This window comes from Rhinichthys klamathensis, unplaced genomic scaffold (assembly GCF_029890125.1).
Source record: "Rhinichthys klamathensis goyatoka isolate OS25496 unplaced genomic scaffold, OSU_Roscu_1.1 h1tg000201l_1, whole genome shotgun sequence".
Taxonomy (NCBI): Eukaryota; Metazoa; Chordata; class Actinopteri; order Cypriniformes; family Leuciscidae; genus Rhinichthys; species Rhinichthys klamathensis.
The window spans coordinates 1,428,014-1,441,654 of record NW_026606727.1 but is presented as its reverse complement, the minus strand read 5'-3'; the positions used below and the strand labels follow the sequence as shown (position 1 = coordinate 1,441,654).

At 36.4% G+C, this 13,641-nt stretch overlaps 1 protein-coding gene across 1 annotated transcript in view; it reads left to right on the top strand.

Annotated features, from left to right (window-relative positions):
• Positions 1-6,639: 6,639 nt before the first annotated feature.
• The window catches only part of erbb4b (erb-b2 receptor tyrosine kinase 4b), a 183,119-nt gene continuing 176,117 nt past the window's right edge, over positions 6,640-13,641 (top strand). The window contains exon 1 of the mRNA XM_056263228.1: positions 6,640-6,787. Within this exon, the coding sequence (XP_056119203.1) occupies positions 6,731-6,787 (57 nt within the window). The 5' untranslated portion in view covers positions 6,640-6,730. The remainder of the gene's footprint in view (positions 6,788-13,641) is intronic.

Here is a 13,641-nt window from a genome sequence, read left to right as displayed (position 1 = left end):
ACAGAAGTGCTCCTCAGACACAAAGACTGCTTTTTGAGACTGAGTTCCCACCAGCTGTCAGCACATTTCTTGCACTCTCTAATTGCCAATGACCTAGTGCTCTGAAACTGTGAGAGTTGCCATACAGCAGCAAATTAAATGCCTTTGGTTGCGGCCTCCATGTGATGGGCCTGTGATAATAAATATTCCTGCTATTAGCGGATGACATGGATTTATGACTCGATCAACATCACCAAAAATAGGATGTGGGCCTCCGTGAGATGGGAGGATGGGAATACGTGCCTGTCCTTGGTTTAAGCGGTCGCTGTGCCTCAGGGTTTGTGGCTTTCCTCCAAGTCCTCCAAGTCATCCACGCAGAGACTCCTGAAAGGAAACTGCTTGTCATAGACATCCCGCTGATAGGGTTAAAACAAGAGTGTACCATCTTCCTCTGCCATAGAAGATGACACACAGCATCCTGAAATATCACATTTTTACACTGTTTTTTTTTGTTTTTTTGTCTTTTGAATATATGAGTCAAAATGTAATTGATAATATATTTTTATTATTGATAATAAAAATATCATTTTTAAGGATAATGTCCTTTAAATTTAGTCAGTATTTCAGGTCAAGTCAAAATAATTTGTATAGAACTTTTCACAATACTCATTGTATCAAAGCAAGCTCTACAGAAAATCATTAATGTTTATAATATCTATAATATAATATCCTTATGCCTAATGGCTTATCCATTTAGCAGATTAGAGCTGACATTTTGCATCAATACAAGCAGTATGCAAATAAGCGTGGCTTATATATCCATCTTTACATAAAGAACTGGGTGATAATATAGTTACATTTGGTGGCGAAATAAAAAAAAAACAGGCAGTTGAGATTTGCTATATATAGCGCTTTACGTGAGTATACTGGTATATATGCTAAACTTGTTGAATCATTCATATATTATCATAGATACTGCACACAAATTTTAGTTGAAAGCTAAATTAAACCAAATATCTTTCAGTGTTGTTATATTTTTGTCAACAGTAAACATTTTAAAATCATTTTATTATTGTAATGATACATATTTTTGACTGATCTTTTTTATCATTGATGACATTGTTGTCAGTAATTTAGTTTACGAGATTAACGTACACATTGTTAAAATAAATTATTAAAGTTTGTCTGTTAAATCAGATGGCCGAAACAAAAACCTGTACTCGCAAAATGATAATCATGAAATCCAACAGGAAATTACTAAATCCAATTGATTATAATGTATACAAATGTAAATCTGTTTCTCCATGTATAATATAATTCAATATTCAGCATATAAAATAAATCCTTAAAAACAATACGATTTGGTTAGTCAAAATTGTTCCACTCTCACTGCAAATCCGCCACAGCTCAGTAGAGATAAACCAAAGCTTATTCTCTTCGAATTCCTGTCAGGATAAGCTTAGCTGAGGTCTTTAAGAGTGGAAGTTTCCATCCTGATACATTCTTCTCTCCCAGAGGTATGTCTTTTTCTCTGCCTAGTGTGAATGAGACGGTCTATGGGATTATGGGTAATAAGGCGTGGACCTTGGTCAGCACAGCCCATTCGACTGAGGACACTCTGAACTCCAGTACTTTGTCTTCACATTTATTGGCCTAGAAAAGAGAAAACAAAAAGGAGCTTTAGCTTTTGGACTCTGCTGTCCTCCTCCAGGACACACAGGAGGGCAGTGGTCAGGTACAATACTCGAATGATACATCCCACTCCAAATAGGTCCACTTAACTTTCAGTAATGCAGAAGTTAGTGATGCAGAAGTACCATAGAAGTCTTCTTAGAAGGGATAATAATTCATCCAATATTTTAAATTCTGTCATTTACTCACCCTTGTGTTGTTTTTATAGCTGTATTTCTTTTTTCCCTTTTCCAAAGCCTCTTTATCACCATATAGTCAGAAAAAAAATCCATGACTTGTGCACTGTATTCTAAGTCTTTTGAAATCATAAAATAGCTCTAAGTAACAGACTGAAATCTATTTATGTGCATCTAAAGGCTATTTTATTTTATTTTATTTTAAAATTCCTTTTTTTTCATTTTTACATCACTTTTTATTACAAAATAAATTCCCTTTTCTTCGGCAGAAAAGAAAATAGCTCTAAGTAACAGACTGAAATCTATTTATGTGCATCTAAAGGCTATTTTTTTTTTTTTCATTTTTACATCACTTTTTATTACAAAATAAATTCCCTTTTCTTCGGCAGAAAAGAAAATAGCTCTAAGTAACAGACTGAAATCTATTTATGTGCATCTAAAGGCTATTTTATTTTATTTATTTTATTTTATTTTAAAGTTCTTTTTTTTTTTTTACATCACTTTTTATTACAAAATAAATCCCCTTTTCTTCGGCAGAAATATAGTTATATGTTTTTGGTACAGTATTAGAGAGAGTAAACAATGACATCATTTTCATTTTTTGGTGAACTGTAACAATATACTGTTAAAACAAAAATTGGATTGACAGCTAAATGGCATCCAGTTTAAAACGTTTAACTCTATTTTAGTCTGAGCCCTCTAGTGAATCTGATACTATTTTCATGATCATTTCATGAGACATTTACTTGATAAATCATCTCTTCGGGTGATTCGGAGAGCAATAAACCTATTATTTATAGGTGCACAAGCCTTCGGACAATTGTTAATGTCACCGTGTCCTGACCTCACGGGTGAGTTCAAAGCTCCAGTGCTCAGTCGGCCGAGTCGGCCCGCTAAAGTGTTTATGATACTAATATCAGCCGGTCCCATATGGAGAGGGCAAACCCATAGACTAGTGACTGGGACTGTAGAGGACATGGTTACCGGACCGTAGCACTGTCACGCAGAGATGCAATCATGACTGTCATTATTACCATTTAGTCCTTCACCAGATGCCCTCTTAACAGGCGACCAAACCTAACTGCAATACGCTTGCATGGATCACACCATCACCATACCCCTCTGGCGATCAGCTCCGATCTTCCAATCCGCTCACGTCCTTTAAGCCAATGCATTGACGATGTTTACTTCAGGAAGTGACATTTGCAACTTTATTTAGCTCAATGAGTTGCCGGCTATTGGCATGACCTTTTCTGCCATTGCTGTGGGTCCAGTAAGCCTTAGAGACTCCGACTTCTTTCCTCGCTTATATTGATGTTCAATAAACCCCCGTTCTTCATTGATGAAGTCATTTTGTGCAATACTTATGAAAAGCATCGACTAATAGAGGAGTGTTTAATTCCAATGAGAATATTTATATATACAAGAGTGGAGTCGGAATTGATGAGGATGGAGGTCGTGTTTATGCCAAGTTGTTTATTAGCAGGTGTGATTTGAAACCCAAATGATATAAAAATGCTATTTTGTTTTTGTGATGACAAATATTTTGGTCCCTCGTCAAACCAAATATCAAAAACAGTTTGTAGAATGTTTTACGGATTTAATAGGGGTTAAGTCTCACACAGTTTTCTCTGTGAGTAAATAATGACAGAATTTTTAATAATTCTCTTTTAGTTTTCCCATGTCTAAAGGAAACGGGTGCTGCGATACTGTTTAGATTCCCATGGAGGGAGCACCTTTCAGACACAGGTCTAAAGGCATATTTCACTGTCCCAGTGATAAGGATGTGCTTTATGTATTCCGTTCATGTTGGATATACACACACCTTCCTGACAAATGCAAGGCCGGCAGGAGTTAGAGCTATGCGGGGGGGGGATGATAAACAGTTTTGTTTGTGTATCTGTGACTGAGTAAGGAAAGAGAGCATTTTATTTCTTTGATGAAACACATTAGACATGTGGTGGGATTGAATCAGGTGCGCTCCAGCGTGCTGCTGTAGTAAGAAAATTAATATACAAAGCACTAAATAAAAATGTTTCAAAGCTATACCCGGTTTCAGTCTAGAAAATGTTTGTGTTTAAAAAACTACACAAGCTACAAAGCAGCATTAACAGTTTCTTTTAAAACGATTTATCTCAAACAAAGATTGATTTTTGATTGTGTGTATTGCTGAGGTCTTTAAATCTATTCTGCAAACACCATATGTCTGCAAAAATGAATGAAAAATATTCAAGGCTTAGTGCTTCAGAGCTGTTCATGTTCTATTCTCTTACTGTGGAGGTCCACTTTTTCAAGTTTGTTCTTTGTGAAAAAAAAATATATATAAAAGCAAGTGGTAGAAAACATTATTTGCTCATATGAACACATTTATTTGTTACTAGAAGCTCTGTTCCAAAATCTAGTGAGATTTAAAGGCATCTTAGATTTTTTAAAGGATAGACAATGCCATCATACCCTAGATCTCTTCTTTTGGCTAAATTATAAGAGAAGTGGTGGTTATGGTATAGTCCCATAATGCCCTGCAATGAGCTATGTGAAAAAATAAAGATTGATTATAAATACTTGCCCCAATCCAATCCAATTAAAGATTCATGCCCCAATCCATCATTTATGATCCCCAAAAAAACTAAAATAAAAAGACAGTTCAATCAAGCTGCAGTCAGAGGCATAAACTGGAAATAAAGATGCCATTTCTTTGTGTTGTTTGCCTGTGTGCGTCAGTGAGGAGGTTTGCTGAAGGGCAGCACGACTATGTTCTTCTTTACTGAAAAAGACAAACGTGGGGGTTTGTAAGCAAGACGTGCTTCATTTTAATGTCTACTGTGGCCCATGGCAAAGAAGTGTGCAATCTATAAGTCTCAAGTATGCTGTGATGCTCACATGATGTTTACCTGTGGTTTGTGTACACAAAATGTGTGTGCATAAAGTGCCTAGCAGGAACACACAGCACATCTTAGCTCCTAAAGATCAGTGTGATTATACGTAGATCTTGCTCTGAAAAGAGGCAGGTAGTTTGTTGAAAATTATCACAAATTAAAAATGAGTTTTTGGGTGAACTCTAAGCAGGTTGGTGGTAAACAGTATACAGTTTTTACAGTAGGCTATATGTTGTCTCCCTCATGAATTTGATTTTGGTGGGGTTTTTTCTTTAAGTGGGTTATCTGTGGGTATAGAAATATGGTATAGAAAGGAACATCCCCTCTAACAAGATTATATCCCACAATTCACCTGTAATCTCACATCGGATCCCCTCGGGGTGCAATAAATGTTTATTACGTCTAAGCTTCTTTCATAATACCTCCCTCGCTCTAATGCATGTTAAGGGTTATTGAAAAGACCCAAGTCTAACACCTGACCTCAACGTATTTCAATCTCTCTACATTTTATATTCTTCTCAAAATCTGTATTTTTAGGGGAACTATTTTGTGGTTTTTCTACCCCGATTAATTTGAGGGAGACTGGAAGGTTTTTATGTGCTTCTCTTGATTACTAATGAAGACTTTAGAGCTTTGAGGTCTTTAAAAAAGACAACACAAAATCAGAATTAATCATACTTTCCTAAAGTGCGTTCAGTAATTTGTTGCTCATTAAAATGGTTAAACTAAGAAATAAATAGTACTTTTGACCAGTGTGATTGAAGTAAAAATAATGAATATTCTGCCAACATTTACTTAAACTCATGTTCTTGTAGTGGCTATCGTTCTTCCTTTAAAAGCTTTCAAGCTTTTAAAATGATGCAAAAGCATCATAAAACATAATAAAACCAGTCCATGTTTCAAGACTTTCAAGAATCCATATAATAGAATACATTGAAATTAAAGTTGTGATTCACTGAAATACTGGACATCTAACGTAGCTAGTATGTTTAAGAGAGAAGTGAAGATGTTGTAAATTATGTTATTTTGAGTCAAATCTTTTCAATGAGTCATTTGAGCCAGTTCACAAAACAGTTGTCAAAAGCATTGTGAGCTAAGCTAGTAGAGAACATCGGTGCCAATGGTTCTACAATCTACTTAGGGTTACACTGATTTTAAGAAATGCAGTCTGGTCTCAATGATTTAATCATGAATCATACTGATTTGAAGTTCAACTCAGTGATCCAGTCACAGGGGTAAAAAGGATGGAATGTAAATTGTGATTAAATGATAAGAAAAATTTTGATTTGTGGGTCAAATATTCCTTTAAATTGAAGGCTTGCAGATGTGGCCTAGAAAAAGTATTTATTCGACATGAAGCAACCACCCCCGCTTCAATTTGCGTGAGTTTGTTAATGAGCACTTGATGAATAAGGTCTCTGCTGTTGCATATAAGAAAGTAGCATAACATTATCCAAACAGCTGTAGCTGTATATCATGTATAATACAGTATGTGTAGCTGCATTGTCAGTTAGTCTAATCACATGGTGTCGTAATGCATGTGCTGACTCCCCTTTCTCTCTCTGTCTTTCTGGTGGGCAGAGAGCGGGTGGCATGGGATAGGCGTGGATTTGCTCGTGGATGTTGTGACAGTGGTTCAGTGAGGCGTGAGAGGGAGGGCTACACTCTTGGCTCAAAGGCACTGCCAGCTGATGCAACAGATGGCAAATATATTTGATTGGTGCAAGGTGTTTGATGAGCAGAAATGGCTCTGTTTAATTACTTGTCAAGTTGTCCGTCTGGGCCTTGAGCCTCCTTGTCTGTCTTCAGGCATGATTGAATTGCATTGCTGGATGGACTGAAGCACCAACCAGTTCCTGCATCTATTGTTTACATCAAAATGTAATGTTTTTTTGTTGTTGTTTTTTTGCAGTATGTACTGGCACAGAGAATAAACTGAGTACACTGTCAGACCTGGACCAGCAGTATCGGACCCTTCGTAAATACTACGAGAACTGCGAGGTGGTGATGGGTAACCTCGAGATCACCAGCATCGATCGCAGTCGTGACCTGTCCTTTCTTAGGGTAAGTACTTTGTGTGAGCCATTACAGGCCATTCCCGACATGACATCTCAGATTTCATATTAATATTTTATGTTTTCCATAGTGTCCTAATATTCTGTGCCATATCAAAGGTTCACAGTTTTAATTACCATACTTGATTTGCCTGGTTTGGCATCAGAGTTCAGTTTGTTTGGTTACTGTAAAGTAACAGACTTTGTGCATATACAATTTCTACCGACGCTGCAACGGTTGTTATGACGCCACTCTCTGCACCTTCCTTTTTTAAAGCAAGACACTACAGTGTAAACATTTTAACTAATATATATATATCACTATTCTTTCACCAGTTGATTAATCACAGTACATTATGGCAATTGTTTTGTATTACAGGTTTTCTTAAATGTTTTTAAATATGCAAATGAGGCTATATCTAATTAAATATGCACACGTTCACATACGTTTCAAGAGCAGAAATATGAACATTGGATAAAGCCAGGTTCAAAATTCTTGTTACATTTTGTTGACATATTAGAGTTTTTACTGAGGGGATTTTTGATATCTCTTTTTATCAATCCATAATCAGCAACAGCTTGAAAAAAACACCACCCATTAAAACTAGTTTTCTAAACTCAAATCTGCGCCGCAAATCAAACCTGCTAGTTTTTGTTCAGATTCTTGTTCACAAAAGAGTTAGTTTCTTTGTTCATTTCGTTTGCAAATGACCTGTCCCAGTTCATTTAGTTCATTTTCCAGACAAGATGTCTCATTGACTTCACTTTAAGGCTGAAATCAGGAAAGCATATGGCAGAAATGATAAGAGTGTCATGCTAGATTAGCATATAGTGTACAAGTGCCTCTGTCTCGTCCACGTAGTTCAGTGAAGGGCATATTCGTTCAGTTGGTCCAACCAATACTTGCACTTCTATGCTATTTGTATATAAAGTCTTTGAAGTCAGGAAAAAGTAACCAAAGCACTCCTGTGACAGGAGAGATTTCTGAGTTGTAAGTGTATGGAAGTGAATTAAGAATTTGTTCACTTAAAAGATTAGACATTGCTTTGTTCATGACAAAAAAACACTAGTGAAGAAAAAAAAGAGCTAGATGGGAGTCAGACATCACTGCTCACCTCCCCCCATCTCGATAGCCCTATCTTCCACAGCCCGTAACATGATGAGGATAATGGGTAGTCTGAGAAAGGTCAGGGATCTTTTCCTCAGGAAGAACACAGGTGTAAATATTGTGTGTATAATGTGTGTTCAGACGTGACTAGCAAGGCTTTCTAAACTTCCTTGTGAACACATTGCTGGCTCTCACACATCCCTTGCCTAACTTTAAGACCAATTTCAATCGATTTCATTTGAAAAATGATTCATTGAAAAAATGTAATCAAAAGAACAATTCACTCATTAAGACAATTCTACTTCAGTGATCAAATCGGTCATATACGTTTTGTGAACTGGATTAATTGATCCAATGAACAGATTTAAAACAATTATTTGCTCATGATCTGAACATTCTTTTGGAAAAACAGTATGAATGATTTGTTCAATGAAGTAGCAGTGTTCAATTCATGATCGAATTGTTCATTTGAGACAAATCTTTTCAATTTCGAAGTATATGGTTCGCAAAACCAAGTTGAATGATTCATTCACTGATTGGACTGATTTGGTTCTTCAGTCTATCTTACAGACTCAATGACCAAGGCTTAAACTTCAGTCTGTTCCTTACACAAAGCTAATCTATGGCTTCAGTACTTTGAATATAGCACACAATTTTGTATGAACTTTTTTTGGGGGGTAATTTTTGCAGTTTAAGATGTGGTCAATATGATCTTTATGTATAGACTGAAAAAAAAAAACAGGTTTGTAATGACATGAGGGTGAATCAATAATGTCCTCATTTTGATTTTGTGGAGAATTATTGCTTTGAAGACTCAAATATAGATAGACTAAGAGAACCTTTGTGAACTCCCCTCATCACAGGGCCCAGGACAGCATTTCCAGTTGTCCTGTCTGATGCCACCCCTGTAGGTCCATCACACTTTTTCCTCAGAGTGGACAGAGATTTGCATTACTAATTGTTCTTCTTGCCGCAAAAACACACAACTATTCAACTGTGCAGGGCAACACTGGCCTCCCGCTGAGGTAATTGGCCAATGCAATCACTAGTATCAAAGTAATAGCGCTGATAAACAGTCGTATTATTGCTCAGGCTAAATAGGATGATGGTTAGGGAGAAGAACATTCTGGTCTTAGACATCAATCTAAAAACAATTCCGGTCCATGTTTATTTCGCCGCACCATAGGGGATGATAGAGCACAGCGAAAATCACTTGTAGGAAAATGCTTTAACATTTAGACTGCCATCTTTGTAGGCCAATGAGGTCTTGGTGTATCTAGAGGCCTCAGTTGCACAGGTTAATTGAACTTGCTAATTGAGAACAACAGCAGGGCCAAAGAGTGGAGTCACATGTGTATTTTTGGTAGGATTTGTAATATTTTAAAGCATTAATATCACGCCTCCCCAGGGTCTTCACGTCAGTTGGGGAAACTTCACCTTGAAGAGACAAGGAGGAGAAGAGAAATCTTTTCAGCAGTTGACTAGCCGTCTCTTGGGTGATTGAAACTGATGCTTTCTTTTTTAAAGATAGCTGGAGATTGATGGCCACTTCCAAAACAGCCAGAATAGCTTTAGTGGTAAACAGAGTTCATCTTCTCGTGCCTTCAGGGCTGATGAATTAAACCCTCTATGTGATGAATAACTGTAATTCTGCCCTCTTAAAAATTCCACATTTCTCTTTTAAAGGCAAAGGTTACATCGCAATTCAGAGTTAGATGTTTTGCATGGACGTCCAGTCCAAGTGGACAGTTGCTGGTTTTCCATTCCATTTATGCGCATTTTAAATTTGCGCTGAGTTTAAACACTTGATATTCGCATAAACTCTCAAAATGTCCATAAGGTTTATGCGCTAGGCTGAGGTGGAGTTAAAGGTACTGGAAAATTTTTTCTTTTTGCAAAACAGATGCCGTATTTTCATTCTTTGGAAACGTGTCCCACTCTTTCTCAGAACAAAGTTGACAAACACGGTGCTACTGTATAAAGTTCAATGTTTTGCATTCTCTTTTGTCAAATTTTCTGAAATACATTTAAAAAAATGTAAAACATTTGGATGGAAATCCAGCTACTGACACCCTGCAAGAATCCCCCGTCTTTGATAAGGTCGTCTTCTCTCGACCCTCCATCCGCATGTAATGCATTATATGCTTAGTTCAGGATTTAATGAGCCAATATAGAGTTAATAACCGGTTATCATTTCCAAGAGGAAAGCGTAAATATTTCCACAAGGCAGCATGTCATTAGGCTGAAGATTAGATACTGCAGAGTGCCTAGAGTGTGAGGTCTGGAAATATTACTGGATATATACGGTGTTGCCATGGAGCCCTGACAGGGACCAGAACCATTCTTCTTTTTAATTCCATGTCTCCTTTTCTCATTGACTGTCTCTTTTTTTCTTTCCTTTTAAATACATAGTATTTCCCTTCTTTTCTCCTCATGTTGTCTGATCTAGTCAGTTAAAGTGGCTCCCCAAAACAATCAATGCTCCTAGAATAGCTTTCCGATCCTGAGCTGAAGTGATCGGGAGTTGTGTTTTGGCCCTGTAGCGCTGACGTGACTTTGCTAAAGGGTCACCAGTCTTCAACTGTCAGTGACATTTTGCAGATTTAGAGTTGGAGTATATAAAAACATTGCCTAGCAGTATTTAAAAAGTCATTAATGAATATTATGTAATGCTTAACAGATCAGTAGTTCCGTCAAATATATATGGAAACGTGAATTAAAGTGTCGTGACAGCTTTTGAATGTAAATATATATACAAATCTGCATTTGTATTTATCGAATTACCATAAAAGGCTGTATGGAGTACAATTCTGATTCACTTGCGATTGTTTTATGTCTTATATAAGCAAATTCTAAATAAAACAATCGCATAGGGAAGGAATCTCAGTGTCCTCCATTGTTTTTCTCAGCCCGAGGCGTCTCTGAGCTTGGATGGGCCGAAGGTTGCAACTCTCAGAAACATTCACCTCCACTTCTTATAAACTTTCCTATTTGTTTACTGACTCTAAATATTGATTCAAATCAAACTTATCTTGAAATAGAGAACATTTTAGGATTGTTTTCCTGGCAAATATTGTCTAAGCAGCCGTTATTGTGTGGGATGTGAATACTTGGTTTCTTCATTCAACCCTGAGAATATACAACATGTCTCACGATGATGAGATACAATTTACTTCCATAAACTTTAAAATGGTACAAATGATTTGAAAATAAATCATTTTTGTTTATTTTGTTTGGTAATGGATGACTCACTGGCTTTTTCTAAAAACCTAGTAAACTACATATACAACCTACTGCCTAAATACAGTAGTAATAGAACCGTATTAACTTTTCAGCTTTAAATTCAACAGCAGCTGATTATAGTTGATTTGATTTTTGCATATAGTTGTTTAAAACAATGGTTATATATTGCTTTAAATAAAAGACTGTGATGTCTGCGAAAAAAAACAAACATATTATGATGAAATGGACAAAAGAAAGTCAAAATAATGAGAGCAGTTTTATTTGTGTTAGTTTGGTAATATGAACATGGAGTGATGTAAATGCTTAATGTACCTTGCACTTTAAAAATAGGATGAAGTATAATTTTTGCATTGGAAACGTGACTGAGCAAAAATCAGTAGCAATAGTGTTTAGGCCGGGGTGTGACGAAACACAATATTGCGTTGAGGAGAACAAGACGAAACGATATTTTTAAGAAATCTTCAGTGACAAAATATGATTGGAAAAATAGTCTTTTATTCAACCGAAAGTCACAAAATGCAAAACAATGCAGGTGTATTTCACTTATAATTTAACTAATCTATTTCTGTCACTAACGATTATTTTGGTAATTGGTCAATTATTTTGACAATTAAGTAATTGGATATTTTTTTTGTGGTAATAAAAGTAAAACAATAGCATTTAACATGATTTACGATAAATGATTGATAAAATGCATAACAACAGGGCAATAATAATAAGTAATTGTATGGTTTTATTGAACAACACTGTCATTATACATTAAGTAATATACAGTACATAATATAAACAATCAGCTTATGCACACTATATATTATAACAAATGCCTGCAGAGGGCGCCAATGACCTGGTGGTTGTTGTTGTTACGATTTACAGCCTGATCAAATCTTTGTTTAATATTGTTCTACCTCATGAGCATAAATTATCATATGCAGTAAAAGACAGAACTATATAATGCAAGCACTGTAACATGTTTTGCTACAAACTCAACTCAGTCATGCTGATATCGCGAGACAGATTTTCACCTCAACCAGAAATATTGTCATATTTTAATATCGCAAGATCTTGTGTCACGATATCTCGTCACACCCCTAATAGTGTTTCTAAATTCCTAGAAATGCACACTAAACTACAGTAATGAAGTTCATGTACTTTATACCCCAGGTAATGTAGTTTTTCCAGGGCTAAGTGCTACGTTAGATCAGCTGTGATCGAGAGACGTTTTCACAGTGCCCTTCAATATTAATGAAGACTGATGAAGTGTTTGGGAGTCCATGTCTTTCAGCTCTGCCTGGATGGGATTGACAATCGCAATTAGCAAACTCTCAAGTTAATTTCCATCACTTTAATATGACATGAAGACGGGCCTAAACGGGGAGGAGAGAGAAGGAGCAAGAGAGGAGGCAAAATTTCATTTGCTTTGGGAATAATTAGTAAAATATTGGTGCAATTAGAGGAAAAAGACCACTTTCACAGAATATCAGTATCTTGACTGTCGGATACAATAAATCCATTTATTATTTAATGTTAAATTAACATTCAATTATTATTGCATTATTTTAAATTTTCGTAAAATGTCAGTGTTTGAGAACATTTGTATTTACTTTTGTATGATAAGCACATTTGGTATGATGTAAAATCGGGGTCCTTTAGCAAAACTAGTTGAGAATCACTGAAACTTTTTAGCTCATGTTTATGGACTCACAGTTTAATGGAGTTTTAGAAGAAATTTAAACACTTCCACACATGCATGTAAAAACAGAGAGACCTGTTTCTCGACTGCAGCGTCTCCTCACTTCTCATGCCTACGGCGAATGTCAGCACAGGTTCACATTCTCAAAGGCTCGGCACACACAGCAGTGCTGCAGTCAGGGATGTCTCACTTGCCGTAATGATGAGTGTCGTCCAGCTCTGGCAGAGCGACAACACCTCAGGAGACGGTGTGGAAGAAAGAGCAGGTGTTTGAGCTGAAACAAGAGACAGTGATCTAGTGAGACAAGCTCAAGTGTAACAGGCAAGCATTATAGCATTTTGTTTATATTGTTGGTTTCTATGTGTTTGGGACCAGTCAGTGTTTGTCAGCAGAAGCTTTATCTCTCTTTTGTGGATGACTAGCATATATATTTTTAGGCCAATAGAAGGCAGAAAATAAAGTTTACCAAGATTCTTTACCTCCCCCTTCATTCCATAAATTCCCCCTGTGGTGAAAATCAAGTTTTTTAAAGTTGTTTATATGACTATGTGGTGTTTTTAATATTCTTTAAGACAAACCATGTGCAAAATCATAAGTCAACACCATTCCTGAGTATTTTCTCCTTAATAGCACATTACCATTCTGATACATCAACGTCTGTGTGAGTGAGTGAGTGGAGGCGGGGCTCATTTTCATATTCATGGGTCCGCGTATACTAAATGAAGCAAGGCTGTGGTTACACATTCAATCTATTTTTTTTTCACAGGAAAATAACATTTAATTAAAGAGGCGTTTTAATGGATAAAATTATTGACTACAGGAG